This window comes from Erinaceus europaeus, chromosome 2, assembly GCF_950295315.1.
Source record: "Erinaceus europaeus chromosome 2, mEriEur2.1, whole genome shotgun sequence".
Taxonomy (NCBI): domain Eukaryota; kingdom Metazoa; phylum Chordata; class Mammalia; order Eulipotyphla; family Erinaceidae; genus Erinaceus; species Erinaceus europaeus.
In genome coordinates this window covers 198481687-198506282 of record NC_080163.1, presented here as the reverse complement: position 1 = coordinate 198506282, position 24596 = coordinate 198481687, and the positions used below count along the sequence as shown (strand labels likewise).

General features: G+C 41.3%; 2 protein-coding genes across 7 annotated transcripts in view; one reads left to right on the top strand and one right to left on the bottom strand.

Moving 5' to 3' along the window:
• The window catches only part of TIFA (TRAF interacting protein with forkhead associated domain), a 344732-nt gene that overhangs the window by 292533 nt on the left and 27603 nt on the right, over window positions 1-24596 (bottom strand). The window lies entirely within an intron of this gene.
• AP1AR (adaptor related protein complex 1 associated regulatory protein) overlaps window positions 1179-24596 on the top strand; it is a 39237-nt gene continuing 15819 nt past the window's right edge. For 3 of the 6 annotated variants that reach the window (XM_007534510.3, XM_060186244.1, XM_007534509.3), the window contains exons 1-4: window positions 1468-1911; window positions 18763-18811; window positions 21318-21344; window positions 24247-24272. In XM_007534510.3, coding sequence (XP_007534572.1) covers window positions 1829-1911; window positions 18763-18811; window positions 21318-21344; window positions 24247-24272 — 185 coding nt within the window. In that variant the 5' untranslated portion in view covers window positions 1468-1828. Of the gene's footprint in view, window positions 1912-5321; window positions 7713-18762; window positions 18812-21317; window positions 21345-24246; window positions 24273-24596 lie in introns of those variants that run through there. The other 3 variants (XR_009548407.1, XR_009548406.1, XM_060186245.1) reach the window with 3 other exon arrangements.

Below are 24596 nucleotides of genomic sequence, written 5' to 3'. Positions count from 1 at the left end.
TTTTTCTTGCTGAGTACAGAGTTTTGCATAGGGCAGGCTTCCATTTTGCTTTTTGTTTGTTTTTGACCATTTTATTTAGCTTTAAGAATTATGTCCAGTACATCTCTGCTTGATTTCAGATGCTGAAAGGGAGTTAAAGTATTTGTATATTCAGAAGCTGAAGAGACAGCATGATGATGACACAAAAATACTCTCAAGACCAAGACACCAAAGGTCTCAGATTCAATCCTCAGCATACTCGGGCAAGAAAAAAGTAATCAAAAAGTTTATCGAGGAAGTCATTCAGTGTTTCTACTAACCTCAAACATTTCCACTAACATTAAACACAACTAAAACCCAAATAGGGTGAGAAAGCAGTGCTGCGATGGAAACTCAGAGCAGTCTAGATTTTAGGAAACAAAAGAAATTCGTTCAAAGGATATTTTGACATAAAATAACAATCTTCTGAGGTCTGGGAGATGGCCCAGGGGAAGAGCCAGAGCTCCTGCGTTCAGTCCTTGCTACCACTTGTTCCAGAACGATCTTCTTTTAAGAAGTAACCCTTTTCGGGTTGGGGAGATAGTATAATGCTTATGCAAAAAGACTTTCATCCCGAGACCCTGAGTTCACAAGGTTCAGTCGCCAGTACCATCATAAACCAGAGCTGAACAGTGCTCTGATGTCTTTCCCTCTGTATTTGTTACTAAAATTTTTTTTAAGTTAATTAAGCCTGGGAGGCGGGCTGTAGCGCAGCGGGTTAAGCGCAGGTGGCGCAAAGCACAAGGACCGGCATAAGGATCCCGGTTCGAACCCCGGCTCCCCACCTGCAGGGGAGTCGCTTCACAGGTGGTGAAGCAGGTCTGCAGGTGTCTTTCTCTCCTCCTCTCTGTCTTCCCCTCCTCTCTCCATTTCTCTCTGTCCTATTCAACAACGACAACAACAATAATAACTACAACAATAGAACAACAAGGACAACAAAAGGGAATAAATAATAAATAAAATAAATATAAAAAAAAGTTAATTAAGCCTTTTCTATATATGACTATGTCTGCTGGGTGGTGGCATAGAGTAAGAGCTGACAAGCGTGGCAAGTTAGGAAATGAGAGCATTACCCCCACTTCCATTCCCCGGCCTAGGCATTTACTAAGTCACACTCCATATGTCCCTACAGCCACACTTCAAAGAAGCGCTGGAGGACGGTGCCTCCGGCAATCCGTTTCTTCCGAGCGAGTACAGTTATGAGCCTCTCAAGGCTGCAGAATTTGATGGCTGAGACTGAGCAGTTGATGCCGGGAACCAGTCTCCAGAAGCCGCCAGAACATCATTTAGACAGTCAGGTCAAGGTGCAACAAACCTCCACACCCATAAACCACCTTCCAGGCGCAGAAGACGGCGACTGGCGGAAGTACGTCAACACTCGTCGCCGGGCTTCCGAAAGAACACACCAATCAGAACCCGGGGCTATGGGGGCGGGCAGCGCGCTGGTGGGCGGGGCCAGGACGCGATCGGGGCCCGGCGGCTGGAGGCGGTCACTCTCGGTCTGGTCTAGCGGCTGGTCATGCGGATGGCGACGGCGTCTGAAACCCACCGCCCGGCGCTCCTCTTGTCTTCTTGGGGGCGGCGGTAGCCCATCGGCCGCCGCAGTAGTAGTCCCTGTCTTTGTTCCGCGTCCCGGCTCCCCGCCCTCCGCCAGTCCCAGCGGCCCCGGCTCCGCTCGCCGCCGCGCTTCGGCTGGCCGATCTCGGGTCCCCGACGCCGCCCTCGGCTCGCGCGGCGCGGATGCGGCTGCCGGGCCCGGCTGCGGGGCTCGAGCTGGAGGAGGAGGGCGGCGGCGCCCGGGCGGCATGCGATGGGGAACTGCTGCTGGACGCAGTGCTTCGGGCTGCTCCGCAAGGAAGCGGGGCGGCTGCAGCGGGCGGGCGGCGGCGGAGGGTAAGCCCGCCGGCCTCCCCCATCTCCATCCCGGGCGAGGGACCCGGACGTCTGGTCCCCGAGAGCGTGGAGGAGGACCGCCCCCAACACCCTCCCGGCTTTGCGGGCTGGGCGCCCCGGAGAATCGGAGGCCCTGATGGGGACGGGGGTGTGCTCCCTTGGGGAAGGTGGCCCCTCCATCCGCCCCCCCCCCCAGGGGCAGTCATAGGAGGGACGTTAACATCCTGGGAAACTGAGGCACCTGCCCACGGGCGGGCCGGGCGGACAGCCCCCTGCAGCCACCCAGACACACCCAGCCTGCAAGAGGGGGGGTGAAGGCCAAAGGTCTGCGTTTGCTCCTCCGCCTTTGACCCTCTGACAAAGCTCGGAATCCTGTCTGTCTTGTCCTTGTCCTTGTCCTTTCCTTTTGAAGTGTTTGAAGCCTGGAGTTCCAGCAAAGGCTCTAGGTAGCAACTTTTATTTATTTATTTATTTATTTATTTATTTATTTATTTTATTTTATTTTGGAGATGCACGAAGGTCTTACGGCTGATCTGCTGGTTTTTTCCCCCCATGGTTCCATAATTCGGAGTCTTGGCTCTGTTAGCTGGAGAGGGGCATTTATATATATAAAGTTTGAGAGGAATGCCGTTACTCATGGCTTCCCACAAACTCCAGGGAAATCTCGGTTCAGTAGCTCCATTCTCAAGTTGGTGTATGTGTATGTGTTCGATATTTTTTTGCTCCTAGCATCAAAGCAGAGTAAAATTTCATCAGTAGTCCATTTATTTTTTTCTGTTTTATTCCATAAGGTATTGAAAGCAAGTGAAGACAAAGGCTTTGGGAGTGGCTACCTTATTCTTGTTTGTTTTTTTTTTAAATCTCTCCCAGAATTCAGATCGGAACCAAAACCCTTTTTTTCTTAATCTTTTAATTTATTTATTTTTACATACTTTGTTCATTGTTTATATTTATTTATTTTCTCTTTTGTTGCCCTTGTTTTGCATTGTTGTTGTAGTTGTCATTGATGTTGTTGTTAGATAGGACAGAGAAATGGAGAGAGGAAGGGAAGACAGGGAAAGAAAGACATCTGCAGACCAGCTTCACCACCTGTGAAGCGACTCCTCTGCAGGTGGGGAGCCGGAGGACTCTACATGAGATCTTTGTGCTGTGCTTAACCTGCTGCGCTACCACCCGACTCCCTTATTTATTATTGGATAGAGTCAGAGAGAAATTGAGAGGGGAGGAAGAGATAAGAGAGAGACACTGGCAGCCCTGCTTCACCAGTTGTGAAGCTTTCCCTCTGCAGGTGGGAACAAGGGTCTTGAACCTGGATCCTTACATACTGTAATAGGTGCACCAGCAGCTGCCCACCTCCAAAAAAAAGAGACCCCTTTATGTAAGGAATGCCGAATATTTTGTACTTGGCTAGAGGTCATGTGTAATAGCATTCACTCATTTGTCCATCAAGAATTCTGGCACCTCTCTCAGATATAAAATAACTAAGGTTGTGTACTAAATGCCCCTTGACTGGATTTTATGCTTTCTGTAGCCTTTTGTTCCCTGTAGTTTATGGATTCTTGTTGTTACAGGAGAACAGGGAGCTGTTTAATTTTGTCAGCCAAAGTCATCTAATTTCCCTCTAACTTTGTGTGTGAATGCACTGGTGGAGTCAAGCTGTTTAAATAGCCTCATCTAAGAACTAGATGCCACAGAATACTTGACTTTATTAATATTTTCTGTGTAGGTTGTTAAACTCTCTCTAGAAATAGGATCATGTACTCTAATTGGGTAGCCAGAATCATTTATATTTGGCATTGGGATTTTTGTTTTGTTGTGTCCATTGGAGGTGATTCTGCAAACTACATTTTCCTTAGAGCATACCAGTGAAATTGTAAATTGGCCAAGTAGTTAAGGGGATGGACTGCTAAAATGGTAAATCCCACTTCCTGGCTATACGAGCTTGGCAGCACCAAGGGAGAAGGAGGGGGAGATCTGTTATGTATAGAGAGGCCCTACAGACAAGATAGTTGTGTCCAAACTAGTTCAGCTGTTGGCAGATCTCGAACAAATCCTGTCGAGGTGAACATTGTCTTCTATGTAATGGTGATAGCAATCGTGTGAGAGGCCCTACAGACAAGATAGTTGTGTCCAAACTAGTTCAGCTGTTGGCAGATCTCGAACAAATCCTGTCGAGGTGAACATTGTCTTCTATGTAATGGTGATAGCAATCGTGTTTCCTTTATTCTGTAAACATAGATTTGGACAATTCCTCTTTTAAGTCTCCTGATTAACTTACATCTTTAAGACAGTATTTTAGGTCCTTCCTGTAAACACCTAAGACAGGCAGATCTAGTAGTCACTTACAGTCAAAGGATAATCTCTGTCACTTATTTTAGTTGCTTTAATATATCTGATAGTTTTTATTTTTCTCCAGGTATTGACTTGGGTCCTTATCTCAGGGCAATAAGGTTCAGGAGTAATTACAAAACCTTGACTTTTCACTGTAGAACAGTTCTCGGTTTTCTTAGACTGATTTAAGATGGCTATCACAAGAGTGTTTTATGACCCAAGGCTTGTCTTGTTTTGTACTGTTTTTAGTTCTGTCGATTTCCCACAAGTATTACTAACAAATTACTAACTTTGTAAAATACCAGCGAATGCAAGTAGTATGTATTCTCGACTACCTGCCGGTTAGCCAAAATATCCCTGAGTTTTAAGACATCTCAGAAGCCTTATTTCCACTTTGCAGTTAAAGCAGAGGGACTTAAATATTGGAGTAAAATCTAGATTTCATAGTGAACCATCCTGACTGCCACTTGATTTGCTGCTCAAGTCTCCTGTTTTCTAGGACAATGCTAGAAAATTGTGTTCTTATCATAGTTGTCCCCTGCTTCTGAAACTGAAGACCTCATTGTTTTGTAATGCTGTATTTTAATTCCCATTTTTTTATCTGATATTTTAACCCTGCGCAGTGGTTCCAAATGTGCATTAGTTTCCCCTGAAAGTATGATCATGTATCTTTGTTGATATTTGGCCTTTTGGCTTCATCACCAGTAGTTTATAGTGATTTGCTGTTTCCTACTAAAAGAAGGTTTTCATGATAGCAGCCAACATTTCATTACTTCCTATAAGTCAGGCACTATACAAAGTACTTTCTCTCCTCAGAGCACCTGCCCCCCCACCACCACTAATAAATAGATCATGGTTCTTGACTCTGCGGATAAAAGTTGAGATGCTTTATCTCACAGTGATATTATCTCACAGTGAGTTATCTTTTTCTTTATCACCAGGAGATTGTAAGTTTCTCAACAGCTTGGCTCTTTACTGTGAAAAACTGTTCTTTGTTTTCTTGAAACTAAGCACTAAACTTCACATCTTCTTTTTCTATTCCTGTCCTGGCTGTTCTTGTATCTCTACATACTACTAAGGAGATTTCCTCTTTGGTATTCTTTTCACTTATACACCCACTCCCTGAAGAAACTTCATCCACCCTTTGATTTCAACCCCGGCCATTTCCAAGTCTCCTGTCTGTAAGGTAAAGGTTCAGTACTGTGTGTATAGTTATCAACAAAAGACATGTACTTGATTCTTCCAAGGCTTCTCCTACCTGTCTACCTAAATATCTCATCTCTAGTCCAAGAAATAATGTGAACTACTTGTCTTCCTTCCTTCCCCCTCCCAGGTGTCTTCTTCCTCTGCATCATGTGCTCCCTAACTCCCTCACCAGCTCCATTCAGTCTCCCAAGCTACAAACTCCATCATCCTCTGCCTCTTTGTAATCACTACTCAGTCTCTCCTGAATCGCATTCTATCTCTCTCCTTTATTCTGCTCCTGTCTTTAAGCAGTGTCTTTGAAATCTTTGAGACCACCTGGTATCCAGCTTCTGGACTCCTCTCATGTCTTACTCCACTCTCCCTCTCATGAGAGTTAGACTTTGTCAGCCACTTGGACCACACCATTCCCTTGCTTGAACAACTTCTTTCTTCATTTGAACTGCTCAACTTTTTTTCCTTCTGGCAGATGACGAGTGAGTAAGTTAGTTAAGGTTAAGCTCTCTTGTCAGTAGTTTAAGCTTGATACAGCTTTCATTTGGAAGGTTGTCATGTCCTTAAAATTAAGAAGTTAGTATACTCAAATACAGCCCTGATTTTGTGTAGAGCTTACTAACTTCACTTTTTGATCTCTTGTTCATAAAATCACATCCGTGAGGATATCATGTAAAGGAAAGAAGACTCTGTTCTCCTTTCAGAAATTTTAATGCATTCACAAACATAAGAATATTAAGTTTTTACTTTTAAGTAAATGACAGCCTTCCAAATGAAAGCTGTATCAAGCTTAACTGACAAAGGAGCTCAACCTTAATTTATTTTGCCAGCCTAATTCTGTTTTCCTTAGAGTATAGTATTAAAATTGTAGATCTGACTCCCTGAGCACCTCTGCACGGGCTCATAGGGGAGAAAGGGGAAGAAGGTATGTAGTGAATTGGTACTTTCCTACATCCTTTCACCAGCCACACTCCCAGCAACATGTATGCCGAGTAGACTGCTTTTTTTTCTTCTCTTTCCTATTCCTGGTGACCATTTATTTGCCTTTCTTCTGAAACTTCCTCCAACCCTCTGAGATTATTATCTCCCCAAGTAAATAATATTGTCTACAGGCTTATTAAAATAGCTCTATGTCAAGGATTGGCAAACTTCTTTATAAAGAGCTAGTTTATACTTAAATAAATATAAAGAACAGTAGGGGAGTTGGGTCATGGTTACACAGGAAAGGCTCCCATGCCTGAGGTTGTAAGGTCCCTGGTTCAACCACTGCACCACCATTTTAGCACACAGGCAGCCATAGATAATAGGTACACAAGTGATTGTGACTGTTTTTTCACTGAACTCTATTTACAGAATCATATTTGGCCCGCTGTGGCAATTTGTTACCTGCTGTGGGCTGAGTTTCTCAAGTTTAGGGCCCTTTACCTTTCTCTACTCAGATGTTTGAGTGACTACCCAGATAGCCAACTTAGGAGGGTTTGTAACATCTAGGAAAGTATCTTTTTTTTTTTCTTCCTTTTTTCTTTTTTACCAAAGCACTGCTCGGCTCTGGTTTATGGTGGTGCAAGGGACTGAACCTGGGACTTTGGGGCCTCAAGTATGAGAGTCTTTTTGCATAACCATGATGCTGTCTACCCCCACCCAAAAAAAAAAAAAAAAGTGTCTCCTTTTCCACCTTCTTTTTCTTGCTTTTGGTCACAAGATACAAAAAAACTCCATAACTTTAACAAAAACACCACTCACTCACATACATAAAGACACATCCTACCTATTTTATTGTATGTTGTCATACTGTGTTTGTTTTAATAGTATGTTGCCATACTGTGTTTGTTTTAATGTGTAGAGTACCAATGAGAATTTAAATAGACTGTATCATGAAGTACACTACTAAATGTAATCAAGTGTAATTATTGAGAGATTGAGTTTTTCTTTGTACGTGCTTGTCAGCTTTGAAAAATAGGTAAGTGTATGGTACTGCCCTTGAAATTTCAGAGGTTAGGAAGCAAATCAGAGGTAGTGTTCAGTGGATGTGGATTTCTCAAACATTCTGCATCTCACTTTAAAGTCTCCCTGGGGCTGTATTCTGATCCTCATTCTATTCCCTCTTAATCTAGTTCCCTTCCTTAAGGTGCTTTCCCAGCGTGCTGGCAGGAGCCCAGAGATGTAGCCCACTACCTGCATGCTAGCTGACTGTGGCAAAACCCGCTCGGAAGCTCAGCACACATTCTACCATCTTTCTCCATATATATCTCTCTCTCTCTCTCTCTGTCTCTCTCTCCCTCCCTCCCTCCCTCCCTCTCTCCCTCTCCCCCTCTCCCCCTCTCTCCCTCTCCCTCTCCCTCTCCTTCTCCCTCTCTCATTTCTAAGATATAGAATAGCCTAGTCTTTCCACTTGGATATCACACACAATTCAAATCCAGTGTGGAAAGCTGACTCCTCTTTTCTTTCTACTAGCCCTTTCCTTCTTTTTTCATTCTTGTAAAGCCTCAGCCATTTTTACCCCTCTGTGCCTTCCTGCCTTGTGAGTGGCACAGTACAGTGTACTCATCCAATCACTGACCCTGAGAATCCTCTCAACTTCCCCTTTCATTCACCCAAGAAAGGAAGGAGTTCCTATCTGCTTACCATCAAGCGCCCAACTCCAAATCACGTGGTTAAGTAGTGGCTGGTTAATAAACACTGAGCAGAATTAACATTTAGGATTCCTTAAATAAACAAACACCTTGAGCTTTTTGTTCCATCCAAACTTTCACTGCTTGCCACCCCCTAACCATTGTTTTCCACCCAACGTGGGGTGTGGCCAGTTTGTCCTGAAGCAGGTTTTGATGACCCCCATGTTATATCCTTGTCAGGGAACAGCAGCGGCTTGTTCACCTGTGAGACCATAAACCTGACCGCTAAGTCGGTCAGTTGTCTCTCATTTCTGAAGAACTTAGAAGGCTCAGTGTCACAGGCACAAAGGAATGACAGTTCACGAAAGACCAGGGCGATGCTGCACACAGACTGCAGAGGATGAGTAAGAAAGAGATGACAGGCCTCTGAAGTCCCTTCCAATTAACCATTTTCTTTAAACCAGGCTCCTGTTAAAGGGCAGTGACTTGTTCTAAACCTGTGTTTTCTGTTTTGACATATTGAACAGGGAGATTTACCTTCTGCTTCAAGGCACAGAGTCAGCTTTCTGTATATCCATTCTTAAATTTGCCCACAAGAAGGGCTCATTAAGCCGGAAGTATATGTCCTCACTGTCTTCATCACTGCTGTCCCAAGAATCTGTTGATTTGTCACCCCTTGAAATGTAAATGGTGACGCCTCCATTGAAGTATTTGATCCTAATGGAAACCCATGTGTCCATCATCCTCATGGTAATCCTTTGTGCCAAGCATCTGACTGTAACCTTTCCAATCCTTTGCTCAGGGCAAAAATAAAAAGCTTTGGGAGGCTTTTAATTTTTAATAGACTTTGGGTAGTTTTACCATAGATTTTCATCATTTATTTATGATGTCAAAAAAGATACAGGGATTTTCCTATTTTCCTTTAGCAGCTATTGTACAGGAGAGGATGAAGACAAACAATAGCAACGTTAATAGGATCTGTGAGAATGATCCATTTTATTCACTTAGGCATAAAAGTTATTACCGCTTGTGTAAAATAGTATGCAAAAGCATAGAAACTTCATAGTCAGGAGTTGGGCGGTTATCACCACTTGTGAAGCGACCCCCCTACAGGTGGGGAGCCGGGAGCTCAAACCGGGATCCTTACGCTGGTCCTTGCGCTTTGCACTACCTGCGCTACCGCCTGACTCCCTAGAGTTTTTTTACTTTGGTGCAATACACCACTGATTTTATTCTTCATTTTATTCTTTTATTCTTTAAAAGGTTGCTTTGATAACACTGGGATATAAATATATGTGAAGGGGTCTTCATGAGATCCCAATGTTGCTTTCAAAGTCTTCCAGTTTCCTTTACCTACCACCAACTGTCTGCCTTTTCTGCCTCTCTATTTGGAGGGTAATTGCTTCTAAAGATTTTACTCTCAGGGTCCGTCACAGGTACTAGTAGAGAATGTCCACGAATGGCTTTGGGGAGTTCAGAGAATGGATTGATGTTTTCTTTAAACCACTGTTTTCTGAACCCATTTTAGCAACTGAGATTTCACTGTATTCTAGCAGCTCTTGGACAAAATGGGGTGGGGGGTAGGGTACTTGCTTACAGTAGTTCTCAACTTCCTCCTCCCCCAGGACATACAGCTGAATTTGTGAGAGTTGAATGCTCATAAGAAGTGATTTGAAACATCTTCACAGCTTTGTTTTATTTTGCTAGAGACTTGCTCCATTTCTAAGGATTCTTCCAATCTCTTGCTTTTTCTTTTTCTTCTGTCAACTTCAGCACCAATTCATTAAGGAAGCGTTGGTTTACAGGATTGTTGTTACAGAGGATAAAGTTCCACATCCATCCCCACCCTCCAGCAAACCACCATCTTGTTCCATTATAGGGCACTAGGCCCCTGTCACACTCCTCCCTCCAGGATTTAAACCTCAAGGGACTTGGATTTGCCACGTGTGCTTCTCTCATTCTCCATGTTCTGATGACCCCATTGGGATTCTGACGCCATCTCTTCCTCCCTCATCTTCGAGTCCTTCCACCCCACAGCAGATGATTTTCGTCTTCTATTTCTCTACTCTATCCATTTCTCTCACTGATAGCACTCTAGCACAAGCTCTTAGCAGGACTCAGATTTAATCACATCCATTATTCATGCGCCCACTCACTGTGTACAGATTCCCCACTCCTTCCTCCAGGATTCACAGGACTGCTGGCACTTCCTGGCCCACGTATACTCTCGTAAGTTGGGGTAATGGCATTCCTGTTTTCTTGTTGCCAGGCCTGGTGATTGACTAAGTCTGGAGCACTCATTCAAAACTCCCAATTCACACGTGTACCTCTGGGTCAGCCACTTCATTTCTACTCTTCTGTAGCATTTCACTACAAAGTTAATACCAAACCAAAGTTAATTTACCCATTCTTTTGATTGTGGGTGTAGGTTATTTTCAGGTATTATTATTATTATTACTTTGCTGCTGTGGTAGCAGATGACTTCAGATAGTATTCAGAAACTGTGTAAATACCTGTTTGTACACATATACAAGAGATTTTTTGGTTAAACAGATGTAGGAGTGTGGTTGTGTCATAGTTTAACTTGCATCTTTAAACTTACTGGAAAATGTCAGTCTTTCAAAGCAGGTCATCAGTTTATACTTTCACTAATAATTACGATCTCATCTTTTTACACTTGGTATTACCAGATATTTTCCTCTACTTTCCTGTTCTTTTAAGGATTTCTTTATTAATGAGAAAGAAGGAGAACCAGAGTGTCACTCCGGCATCTGCAATGCCAGGGATTGATCTCAGGACCTCATGCTAGAGTTCACTGTACCGTCTCCGGACCACTGTTTTCTGGGGTTTTTTTTAATGTAAAATGCTATAAAGCATTTTTATGAAAGCCTTCCTGTATTCTTTTTTATATTTATTTATTAATTGATTCCCTTTTGTTGCCCTTGTTGTTTTATTGATGTCATTGTTGGATAGGACAGAGAGAAATGGAGAGAGGGGGACACCTGCAGACTTGCTTCACCGCCTGTGAAACGGGGGCTCAAACTGGGATCTTTATGCCGGTTCTTGGTGTTTTGCACCACCTGTGCTTAACCTGCTGTGCTACCACCCGACTCCCAGCCTTACTGTTTTCTTATATACCAGCAACAGATAGATGCTGCATATTTTTTAAAATTACCTGCTCTATTGGGAATGGCAAATATATGAAACTAGGAATAAATCAATGTTAGATGTGACTAGAATGACACCTGGGAGGGTGCCTGGGATTCCAATTAAGATCCTAGCAGGATTTTAGCAGAACTGGACAAGTTTGTTCCAACAGTTTTTGTGGAAGAATAAATGATCAAAAATAGAAACCAAATTTTGGAAGATGACTCGCCCTATGAAGACGATAGGCTCCAATAATTGAAAAAATGATGTTGTAACTACACAGAGCTAGGCCAGTAGGCAGTCAGATCGAATAGAATACTCATGCTCTGTAAAGCAGAGAGCAGAACTCAGTCATCTTGACTTTTCAGCAAGGGGGTTGGTTGTTAGATGCCCAAGCACGACAATAGCTACGAGAACAGCTGTTTGATCTAAATATCTAGGATTTGAGGCATTTTTGATGTGCCTCGTTCAGAGACCTGTAACTTTTCCTTCTTATCTTATCAGGTGTGTACAGTAGATTCCTGTTAGTAACACTTACTTAATAATTACATTGGTTTTTCCCCGGGGGTAGAGGGCATGCCTCCCCCCCCCCCAAGACTGGCCATCACCATTTCCTTGTGTGGTCTGTAATGCTGCAAGACATTCACTGCTCTGAGGGCTTCTGGTTTGCGTCAACTTGATAGTTTTTTCATGGACTTACACTGTCAGTGCAGATGGAATTAATTCAGGATTCAATTGCTTTTCTTGTCAACTGTTTTACTAGCTGTTCTGACTTTTAAGGAAATGAGTACAGTCTTGTAAAAATAAATAAAAAGTACATTTCTATACCAATTTATTTATTTTCTTTTTTCTTTAAGTACATCTAGGGAGCTGTGTACAGAATGACCCACTTCTATGCTAACAATAGGTCTACAAAAGTAGAATGGCTCTTTGCCTTTATTTTTAGATTCTGCAGAAGTTAATGATAAAATTTCTTTTTAATTTTCAGTGTCACCAAATTATCTTTAACATTCAACAAGAAAAATTTTGAGTAATAGTACATTGTAAAACAAGCTTATTTTCCCTCTAAGAGAATATTAAAAAGAAGAAAAGAAAACATGTGAGCAGTGATACGTACTAAAATTATGCCTAAAGCTCCAAGGTCCCAGGTTAAGTCCCCCACACCATACTTTTAGATCCAAGCTACACACATTGTGTTGATACACATTAGGGTTTTAAATCACAGTACTATGATGCATTGACCGTGGGGGAAGAGGCATATTTTCATCATGGATATCTGTTGAAAGGAGCTCAGTCATTGAAGTTAGATATTCTCCTTTTTGTACTAAGTCTTCAGAATCCGGTGTGCATTGGACCCCAGAGGCTTCCAGTTGAGAACAGACACCTCCCAACTGCGTAGTTTGTGGCTATTGTGTTAGACAGAGCTGACCTATCCAGTGAGGTCGCTGTGCTTCGTAGGTATTCTTGTTCTTGTGGCAAGAAGTGTACATTAAGTACATATAGAAAGAAGCTAAGCTCATAGTTGGGGGCCAGGTGATGGTGCACCCTGTTGAGCACACATGTCACAATGTACAAGGACCCGGGTTCAAGCCCCCAGTTCCCACTTGCAGGGGGAAAGCTTTGCAAGTGGTGAAGTAGTGCAGGTCTCTCTGTCTCCCTATCTCCCCTTCCCTCTAGATTTCTGTCTCTATCCAATAAATAAAGATAATAATAAAAAATTTTAAATAAAAGAAGCTAAGCTCATACATATAAAAACCTACCCCTGGAGAAGTAAATACTCTGTAGATATCTTTTTTTTTCTCTTTTCGTTGTAATAGCTCCCTCCCATGTTTGTGTGTGTGTGTGTGTGTATGCTTACTCCCCAGCTGTTTTTTCGTCTTTCTGAGAGAGAGATGCTGCAGCACTGATGAGCTTCCCTCAGTGTTGGGGCCTGAACATAAAGCACTTACATGGCAAGGTGGGTATGCTACCCACTAAGTGACCCCTGGTTCCAATAATAGCTTGTTCTGCACTGGACTTTTCTGCATCCTGTGTAGCTGGAAACTGAAGGTCAATAAACTACTGCTTGTCTTTTTTTTTTTTTTTCAATTTGAAGAAGTCAAACTGTTATTTCTCTAGACAATGTTATTTTTAGATTCTGCAGAAGTTAATGATGAAAGTATCCAGCAGGAGTTAGACCTTTGCAACCAACATTGCTTTTGTATTCGTTTCTGGTTTTTTATTTATTTTTAAGACTTTTCACTATTGATTGTTGGACATGTACTTTAAATGGTTAGTACCAAATTTCTGCTGCTAGACTAGGATTGGACTTCTTTTTTTTTGGGGGGGGGGGCCACTGGAGGCACAGGACATTTCTTTTTTTTTTTTTTTTGCCTTCAGGGTTATCGCTGGGGCTCGATGCCTGTACTACAAATCCTAGAGGCTTCCTCCCCCCTTTGTTGCCCTTGTTGTTTATCATTGTTGTTATTGCTGTCGTTGTTGGATAGGAAAGAAATTGAGAGAGAAAAAAAAGATAGTGAATAGTATTCTTATTCACCTAAGGTGAAGACTTGTGTTTACATTACATTGCTTTGTTTGCATGGCCATTCTCGATTTGGAATCTGGGTGGGAGACTCTTCACCCAGACTCTTAATGACATGTGTCTGTCAAGGTCGAGGCAGCAGTAAACCCAGACCCACCCCTTCCTCAGCCCTTTTCATCTCTGTAAACAACAAACTCAGGTTGCTCAGATCAGAACTTTAGAGGACATCTTTGATCTGTCCTTTTACACTCACTCCTTAGCTAACACACTAACTAGCAAGCTGATACGCTAGTACACCTGCCAGGCATTCCTTCAGTCCTGTTTCCCATTACTTCTTAGTGAGTCATACGACCATCATTTCCTTCCTGTACTGCTCAGAGATCCTTGTTGACCTCTCAAAGCAAGTCTCAGGTCTCCTATCTCTTTATCATTCTCCAGTGAGGTTCTTATATAGAACTATTAAATTCTTGAGAGATGTTAAAGAGTTGGAAAATCATGACTGTGTACCCCTCTAATGACATAATGGAGTTGAGCATTGGTTATCAATGGATTCAAAAACCTTTTGGTAAGAGGTGGATGCAGAGCTTCTTAATGGATGAAGCTGAACCTTAGCATTAGCAAAAGTGGGACAGGCAAAAATAAAGTGTCTCATAATTTGGTTTCTGTTACAAGTACCATATATGAAGAAATCTTGCCTTATATGAAGAAATCTTGCCTTTAAAATGGTGCTCAAGAACTGGAGAGCTAAGTCAGTGTATCTGAGCACTGGATTTGCAAGCCTGAGGCCTGTTCAATCACCAATACCATATACGGCACCATATATGGTACCATATATTGCCAGAAACAAATGCTTTAGTCTTGGGCTCTGTCCTACCCCCCCCCCCCCCCCATTCCTCAGTAGCAGTGAAATCATTTACACACCACTTATTTAAAATATTTAAAATATATACATATACGGGAGTCAGGCGGTAGCGCAGCGGATTAAGCGTATGTGGCACAAAGCGCAAGGACCAGTGTAGGGATCCCCACCTGCAGGAGAGTCGCTTCACAAGCGGTGAAGCAGGTCTGCAGGTGTCTTTCTCTCCCCGTCTCTGTCTTCCCCTCCTCTCTCCATTTCTGTCTGTCCTATCCAACAATGACAACATCAATAACATCAACAATAATAACTACAACAACAATAAAAAAACAAGGGTAACAAAAGGGAAATAAATAAATATAAAAAATAATATATATATGTAATTAATCAAGCTTCCACATCAAATTTCCAATAACATGGGAACTATAGTGTTAGAAAAAAGAAAATTAAAAAAAAAAAAAACAACAAGGAAAATCTGCCAAATCTAGGAAGTGAGAAATTCTATAGGATAAATAACACACTTCCTTCTGCAAATCCGCTGCTCTAGTTAAACTTCTGTCCCTTAAATTCTCATCTTTACCTTGGATAAATAGGGAAGGATTGCCAGGATCTTTCTTCCTTGCTCCTGATAGAAGATAAAAAAATATATCTATCAGGACTTTATTACAGGAAACATTGGAAAAATCATAGTCCAAGTTGGTTAGCCCTTTTGGCATTCAATACTATGAAAGGATTTTTTAAAAATTATTTATTTATTCATGAGAAAGATAGGAGGAGAGAGAAAGAACCAGCCATCACTCTGGTACACGTGCTGCCGGGGATCGAACTCGGGACCTCATGCTTGAGAGTCTAGTGCCTTAGCCACTGCACCACCTCCCGGACCACAAAAGGATTTTAATTTTAATTTACTTGATTTACTGTTGGCTCTCAAATCTGAAATGCTACATTGAATCACTTGGCTCTCTGATTCCTTTTAAAGTATGTATCACCACATTTCTTGGTTTCTTTTCCCATAAAATCCCAGGCTGGAGCTCTTCTAATGAAATGGTGCCTCTGATTTTGTCAAATTGAATATGTAATCTGTCAATAACCTTACCTCTTACTGGAGTAGGAATCAATATGTGCCCTTTGTGAATAGATTCTCAATTTAATCTGTCTTAAAAGGAAAGCTTGAATTATTTTCCCCTCAAACTTCTTTTGCTTATCTGTTTACCTTCCAGTTTAATTCTCCCCTACTCCCTTCCTTGAAGTCTTCCTCTCTGTCTGTGTCTGTCTCACAGGTTGGGTGTGATTGAGGTGGGGTTAACTCCAAGGCTGTCATGAGCATGGCGCCCACCATTAGTCCCAGGGAGCACAGTCGCGATGTGTTTGACCCCACAGCCATTGGGAAATGGGGTGCTTTTTAACTGCCATGTCTTCCCATTCATCCACATTGAACTTGGTGAAGCCCCACTTCCTGGGGATGTGGCTCTTTTGGTAGCCAGGGAACTTGAACATTCCTTGCACAAGACCTTGTTTTCGAGCTTGGTTCACAAGGACACCATTACCAGCGTGCACTGGTCAGTTTGGGCCCTGGGCCCTGCACCGTCAAACTGACTAAAGACACTCACACAATGTAACTGTCTGGAGCCTGAGATGGACAGTAAACAGCAGATGAAAACTTGATGGGACTTCTCCAAGGTTCCTTAGGGCAACAGGCTGCAGACACTATCATAGAGAGCCAACAGAAGGGGAAGGGGGTGGGCAGCAGTAGTGCAGTGGTGCGAAACGCAAGGACCTGAGTAAAGATCCTAGTTCCAGCCCCCTGCTTCCCACCTGCAGGGGGGTCACCTCACAAGCAGTGAAATAAGTCTGCAAGTGTTTTTCTCTCCCCCTCTGTCTTCCTATCCTCTCTCGATTTCACTTTGTCCTATCCAACAGCAATAACAAGGGCAACAAAAATAGGAAAAACAGCCTCTAGGAACAGTGGATTCGTAATAGTGTAGGCACCAAGCCTGGATCAGAGCCTAGAGGCAGGAAAAAGGGAGGGGGGGCAGGAGCAGGCAAGCTTAAATGATTCTTTGCCATGTGCCATGCTATTACTTAGACTCTTGTTAATTCATCAGGACTAGTTGTAAAGACAGCAATCTAAATCAAATTGTTTTAGGTATAAAGGTCTTCTTACGAGGATCCTGGGTTTCTCAAGGAATGACTAACTTTTGGGCAGAGGAAGAATGCAGCTGGTCCTCAGGAGCAGCGTTCAGCACTGTCACATGACTCCACCCACCCACACACACACACACAGGTTGTCAGAAACCTAATTTGTGGCAGCCCCTTCCAGCTCTTGAGAGATAGTTGTCTCTTTATTCAATTTCCCTGTGGGGTCTGGGGGCCAGCTGTGGCCTCTCTAGGTCAGTCCTCAGGGGTCAGCCAGACGAGCATAATGGTGTTATAACCAGATCTGGATAGAAAGGCTGCTAAAGCTGGCTGTTTGTCTGCAGATGCTGGGGAAAAAACACGGCGGCTCCGCCCTGGGACAGAAGGGCAGTGAGTCCTTTGGTGTGCAGTGTGCTACTCAGCTGGAAGCTTTGCTTCAGCAGTGAAGTCATACTGACAACTTGTCCCCAGAACATGTACTGTTATTCACCTGTGTTACAGCATTCAGTTCAGCCCATGGAATTAAGTCTGGAAGGTGAAACACTGAGTCAGAGGTGGTTCTAATTTAGGGAAGTGGTGTTTGCTGGAAAAGGAGCGTGCATCACTTTAGACTTGAGTCCTGATGCAAGAACATGGTGCTCTTAGAAGGCTTGACACACTTCGGTTTTTATTTGAGAACGAAGAAAAAAGGCAATACAAGATGCTCAGAGAACTGGGATTTTGTGTTTATCTCAGCTAAATTCCATGAATTACTAGATCTACAGAATGACAATACCAAATCCTGTGTATTTTATCAATGGTAGCCGGTGTATTTTATTAATGGGTAATCAAATGGCTTTGCATCTTATATAACTCGAGTTGTACAGGGAAAAATAGCATCTGTAATTTCACTACTCTTTCTAGATTCTTCATAATAATAAAAACATAATACTGGTAATAGGGTGGGCCTTCACTCCCACTCACCCTGGCCTTTCCTGCACACACACACACACATACACATTCTCTCTCTCTCTCTCTCTCTCTCTCTCTCTCACTCTCTCTCTCTCTCTCACAAAGACTCTTGATGCATCCATAACCCCAGAACCCTTCCCATCTCCTAAAGGAGTACTTTTTGTCCAAGAGTCCTGACATATCAGGAACCCTCACTCTGAGTTTATATTCCCATGGGAAGATGGGGAGTCTTCTTACATTTTGGCAGCTATAACAGAAACCTCACTATGAGAAAGTCTTGTTACTCATCTCCTGGTAATTCCAGTTGAGGAGAGTTTGTGTCAGTTTGTCCTATACCAGATTTTGGATTTGTAACTTTGGAATAGACACAACAAAGATACTCATTTGACGTGTGTCACTAGTTGGCAATGAAGAAAATAATTTTGTTTCAGATTGAGATAATCGACAAAACTAGGTAGTCAAAATGTATATTGTGATTTGACATATTGCACAGTATGAAAAAAATGGCATAAAATAAACTCAGTATCTAGCCTTAGTGGGAAAATTAACTTAATGAATTGTTTGTTGTGTATGTGCACTGTTTTTAATTTTACTTGCTCAGGTATGGGAAGAGAATTTAAAGTATGCAGTTTTGTATAAGTACTTATGATCCCATCATCCATAAAGAGATAACCACTCTTAGCATATGGTTGTTTTTGATGTTTAACTAAATTAGGAACTTACTCTTGTTACATATGATTTAACACAGCAGTATTCTAGTAAAATTGATACAGTAAAATTGAGATACATTTGGTTTAGTTATGTTCTGTTCCCTGTAGTAAGTAGAGTAAATTAATTTATTATTATATGTCTAGTAAACACTAGTACCAGTTTGTTGATATTGATTGACTTTTAAGCTCATGACTATCAAGAAATTTAAAAATCTGAAATGTTTATGTTATTAGATCAATTGGTGGGTCCTTTTAATAAGATACTTCATGTTAGAGAATTTTAACTTGCTCTTGAGGAAATATTTTCTTGCCACTATGTCAGTTCACTCTGGGGGTTACTTCTGTTTTTTTTTTTTTTTTTCAAAGCTGTTTTTCTGTTTTTCCCTCCAGATCCAAGTATTTTAGAACATGCTCAAGAGGTGAGCACCTAACTATAGAGGTACGTAAAGTCGTGAGTGTAAATGGATTTACAAGTACCTTCAGGAGGGAGGTTTTGTATTAAGGGAGAAGGATCTGAAGCTCAGCTTAATGTGGACAATTGATAATTTCAGTTTTATTGGTGCTAGCAGATAGGGAAGCATTTGGAGTATTGGGGGAGGGCTGGATAGCAAGAAGTTTATCAGAAATTAAGGTGCTGTTCCTCTTACAGAGTTGCTATTTCTACTTAAGTGTTTTTTTCCTCCACCCTACAAGATTCAATGGGTGGGGGGGGTCTTTTTTTAAATTATATTTCTTTATTGGGGAGTTAATGTTGTACATTTGACAGTAAATACAATATAGTTTGTGCATGCATAACATTTCTCAGTTTTCCATATGAGTGGGGGTCTTTGATCAGTGGTGTCTCACTGAGCCAGTGGTCCTAGAAACCCATGGCAGGCCCATCTTAGGAGAGGTGTAGCAGAATCACCAAGGACTTTCTCTTTTAAAGATATATTTCTTTGGGGTGCCAGGCAGTGGTGTTATAACATATGCTATCATGTGCAAAGGCCCAGGTTCAAGTGCTTGGTCCCCACCTGTAATGGGAGGAAGCTTTGGACGTAGTGAAGCTGTGCTGAGATGTCTCTCTCCCTCTCTAGCTCTCCTAGCCCTCTCGGTTTCTCTATATATACACCCAATAAATAAATAAATAAATACAATTTGCTGTCTTTAAAAAAAAATGTTTATTTTTATATTACAGACTTATATGTCAATAGGGGTTTGAATAGTAAAATATAGTTTATTAATTTTTTGCATCATCTTTATTTATCTATTGGACAGAGGCAGCCAGAAATCAAGAGGGAAGGGAGTGATACAGAGACAGACACCTGCAGCCCTGCTTCACCACTTGTGCAGCTTTCCCCCTGAAGGTGGGGACGGGGGGCTTGAACCTGGGTCCTTGAGCACTGTAACATGTGCGCTCAACCAGGTGCACCACCACCCGGCCCCATAAAATATTTTATATGTAAAAAAATATGTATTTCTCTCAGAGAGAGATAAGAGCAGTGCTTAGCTTTGGCATATGGTGGTGCCTGGAGTTGAACCTGGCACCTCTTGAATCTCAGGCAAGCAAGTCTGGTTTGTTAGCTCACACAGGCCTGCCGCCAGAATACTTGTTTGGAACGCAGAATAGCTTTTCCTCTTTCCTCAGTCCCTGCTGGAGCTGAGGCAAATACCAAGAGGTGGTGCTGTAGGTAAAGCGCTAGACTCTCGAGCATGAGCTCCTGAGTTCACTGCAGATGCTGCAGATGCCAGAGGGATGCTCTGGTTCTTTCTCTCTCATTAATCAATCTTTGAGAAAAAAAAAAAAAGGGAAAAAGCTTAGGCAGGTAAAGGAATTGGGCTATCCCATATAAGCTGTAAGTGACAGCTCCTAAATTCCTTTCTCAAACTGCTGGAGTTCCACATGTGAACACTGCACTTTATAGCCTTCGTTGTGAAATAAGAAAGCATGGAAACCAGTAATGTGATTTTAAAAAGTCACAAAATTATTCAGGTGATAAACTCAAGATAGTAATTTCAAACATTTTTCTGTCATCTCTTTAGAGTCTGCTATCCTTTAAACCTTTTGAATGGTTTCCTTGATCTTAAAACCAAAATAGCACTAATGATAAAATCTTTCATTTATTTCAAGTGATTATTTGTAAAAATTATATTTAAAATACAAATAGTAGGGAGTCAGGTGGTAGTGCAGCGGGTTAAGCGCAGGTGGCTCAGAGTGCAAGGACCAGCGTAAGGGTCCTGGTTCGAGCCCCCGGCTCCCCACCTGCAGGGGAGTTGCTTCACAGGTGGTGAAAGAGGTCTGCAGATGTCTTTCTCTCCCCCTCTCTGCCTTCCCCTTCTCTCTCCTACCCAACAACGACAACATCAATAACAACAATTTAAAAAAAGGCCAACAAAAAGGAATAAATAAATAATCCCCCCAATTAAATAAATAAATAAATAAAATACAAATAGTTTGGTAGTGTAATTTGACTGTCATGACTTCCATTAGATCTCTTGACACAATAGTTTTTGTCACAATTGGGTCCAACTGTTTATATTCCTGCCTCTATAAAGTTGCTGTAATTGGGAATAATGACTAACTACTAGTACTAATGGATTTTTAGTAAGTAGCCGTAGAGTAAAAAATCCTGTCGATGTAGGTTTAAAACAAATATAGTGAAATACTCAATTGCAGTGGAAGTTTTATTTTCTAGGTTTTTAATGTATGTAGAAAATTGCTGTAATTCGTTTTGACCTGCAGTCGTTAATATACCAGTCGTGTCTGCTGTCTTGACTCTTGTGGGACTGTTGAGTTTATCAAATGAACTAATGTAGAAAAAGATCCTTGCTCAAGTATCTAATGCATATCAAGGTATATTATTTTTGAGATGACAAAGTGAATTTGTTTTTGTTTGCTTGTTTGCTTAGTCATTTGGTCCCATATGCAAACACCCCTCCTAACACTTCTTTCTTGTTTCTTTCAGTTTGAGAATCTAGTAGAAAGTGATGAAGTAAGTATTCCCATGGTTGGGCAAAACCCCTTTTTTGTTCTTGAGAGTCATATTATTAACGTTTAACAATTATTTTATAATATGTTTTCTCTTCTTTTAGAATTTTTTGTTTTTATTTTTACTTTTAAGTCCCTTATTTCTTCTTTTACCAGTTAATAGTAGCAGATAATTTAGAATTGACTACTATAAAGCATATATATTATATACATACATACTTATAGAAATCAGATATATATATATATACATATACACACACACAGATACATATATGTATGGATAAAAATGATTTTTTAATATTTATTTATTTTCCCTTTTGTTGCCCTTGTTGTTTTTTCTTTGTTGTAGTTATTGTTGTTATTGATGTCATCATTGTTGGATAGGACAGAGAGATATAGAGAGAGGAGAGGAAGACAGAGAGGGGGAGAGAAAGACAGACACCTGCAGACCTGCTTCACCGCCTGCAGGTGGGGAGCCAGGGGCTCGAACCAGGATCCTTAGACTGGTCCTTGCGCTTTGTACCACCTGCACTTAACCCGCTGCGCTACCGCCAACTCCCGCAGATAAAACTGATTTTAAAGCATTCTGTAGAACTTGGGGGACTCTAAGAAGGGATATTTCTAGATTCTTGTGATCAGATAGATAAAATTCCTCAATAATCTCAAGTAGAGCCATCATTTTTACCATGGTTTTCATGGATTTTTTTTTAAGAGAGGATCTAATTTATATATATTCATATTCATTCTACTGTCACTTTCTGATTTTACCCATTATCTTATTTTTTTAGTTGTTCTTTTTGTTGAGTTTTTTTTTTTAACCTCTCACCTAGAGCACAAGTTTTAAAATACAGTAACATTAAAATATGAAAAAAAGAAGTACATTTTGGAATTAGTGACATGTCTGTCTAGTTCTTATGTACTGGTATAGTTAGGAGAGCTTTTGTTTGTATTAAAAAAATATTGCCAGAAAAAAAAAAAACTATTGACTGGCATTCATGCAAATTATCTCACCACCTAATTCTCACCCCTAGCATGAGTTAGGCTGGAAAGTGACTGCAAACGCTGGCATTTTGTCATTGTTGTTTTCTGAGGAAAGAGAATATATCAAACCAAACTGAAATTATTGTTGAGCGCAGCATGTCCCAGAGTTTGTACAGGAGACTTATCTCCCAGTATAAATTAGGGAACTAGTGGTTGTGAGAGCAGCTGCTATTAAAGAGCATTTGTTCAGCTTAGCATCTCCCAAGTTGATCTGGATGTCAATCCTTTCTTAAGTAATATTTATAGCACACATGTTACAGTGCACAAGGACCCAGGTTTCAGCCCCTGGTCCCACCTGCAGGGGGGAAGCTTCACAGTTGGTGATGCAGTGCTGCAGATGTCTCTCTGTCTGTCTTCTTCTGTCTCCCCCTTCCTCTTAATTTCTGCCTGTCTGTATCCAATAAATAAATAAAGATTATAAAAAGAAAGAATATTTATTATCATCTGGTAGACCACATGTGGAGAACTTGGAAAGCCTCTTACTTCCCAGTAAAATTTCTCTGAAATATATGAATTTTTCTTAGGCCCTATCTGTTTTTCCTTTTTAGAGATTACTTTGACCTTCACATATTTTTTTAAAAACAAGTATAAACTAAGAGTTGACATCATATTGCTGAGGTTTCTGACAATTGGTAAATATAAAATCTTCTTGAGTTTTAAATATAATCATATTGTCACCATACTGCTTTCTAAAAGTTCCATGCTTGGTTGTTTCGTGGTGGTTTTGGTTGACGGTTTTTTGTTTTTTATTTATTTGCTTGTTTTAGTTTAAACTGAGCAGACAGACTTTCCATCCTCTTATGTTATAGTTTGTGTTTGGTTTTAGTAATGCCACCCTGTCCTGTAAGTTTATTTCCTAGATTTAGAATTTAATCTCTGCTGTTAATTTGGTCATATATTTTGGTTGTCAGATATGAGTAGCATTTTTTATCAGTATGAGTGATACGTAGTTGTAAATTGGCTTTGAAAATTATTATCATCTCTTTGGTTGGAAAAGAACTCAGATAATTCCTCACCCTCTGAAAGAAAACAGTCACTTCTCATTACTTGTGGTAGTTAGATTCTGGACGGTTGAGACCAGTACTGAACGGAGTGTTGAACCATCACTCCTCAAGGAAAAACACAAGCTTCCCTTCACAACAGCTTCTGACAACCAGTCAACAGGGGACATAGTTTTAATGTTCCTGAGTGACATCTTGTTTTGATATACATTATGTTGGTTCACTAACTTTGAACTCACCCCCAGCAGCACTGCACCTCCTGCCTGAGTGAAGCATCTGTATTCTCCATAAGGCTTGTGTGAGCTTTCTTGCATTTGAGAAACTTTCATTTAGTTATCCTATTTAGAAATGGCATCTACACACTAGCCTCAGGTCAGGATAAAAAGTGAATCCCCTGGAAGAGTCAGTGTGACAGCAGGGCTCACCTTCAGCTGGGAATGTGTGTGCCAGGAGGCTCAGATGTTCTTCTGCTCTGAGAATAACAACAAAGTGGAGGTTCAGATACCGATTTTAACTAGAGGGGAATTTGCACATGCAGACTCCGCAAATGAATGAAGATCACCTGTAACGATGAAGCTAGGTAATATGTTGTGAACTATCCTATCCCAAAATGTTCTTTTGGTCCAGATAAATGCCTGTTAGGAGAAATTAAGAAATACCCACCAATTGGCTGTTACATAATTAGGCCAGATATTAAAGTCATTTTGCCTTAGAGAAATAATAAAACTCAAAGCTTTTTGTTGGGAACACTTTTGATAATGAAATGTATAGCATAGTTAAGTAATGTTTTGGTTGTGCAGAAATTGTTTGATTTAAGTAGAAATCAGCTAGTAAATTTTCTTTAACTATCTGATTTCTGTACAGGGGGAGAGCCCAGGAAGCAATCACAGGTAAGGCTTGCTGCTTTTATTTTTTAACAAGCTCTGTTTGAAATATATACAAGGCTGTCAGTTCAGATTCTGTCATCTGCTTGCTTTGAGGAATTTTAGGACCTTATTTTTCTCTGGTTGCACAAAGTTACACATACCACAAAAGTTTGGTTTGGGCCTACGAAACTGCTTTGCTGTGTGAATGAGCCTGGTTGCACTGAAAGAAGCTTCAGTGCTGCAGTCTCTCTCCTCCCCTTTCTCTACTTCTATCTGAAAAAGTAGGCCAGAAATGATGAAGCCTTAGGGATGACCTTCTCCCATCAAACCTCCCCCGCCCAAAAAAAA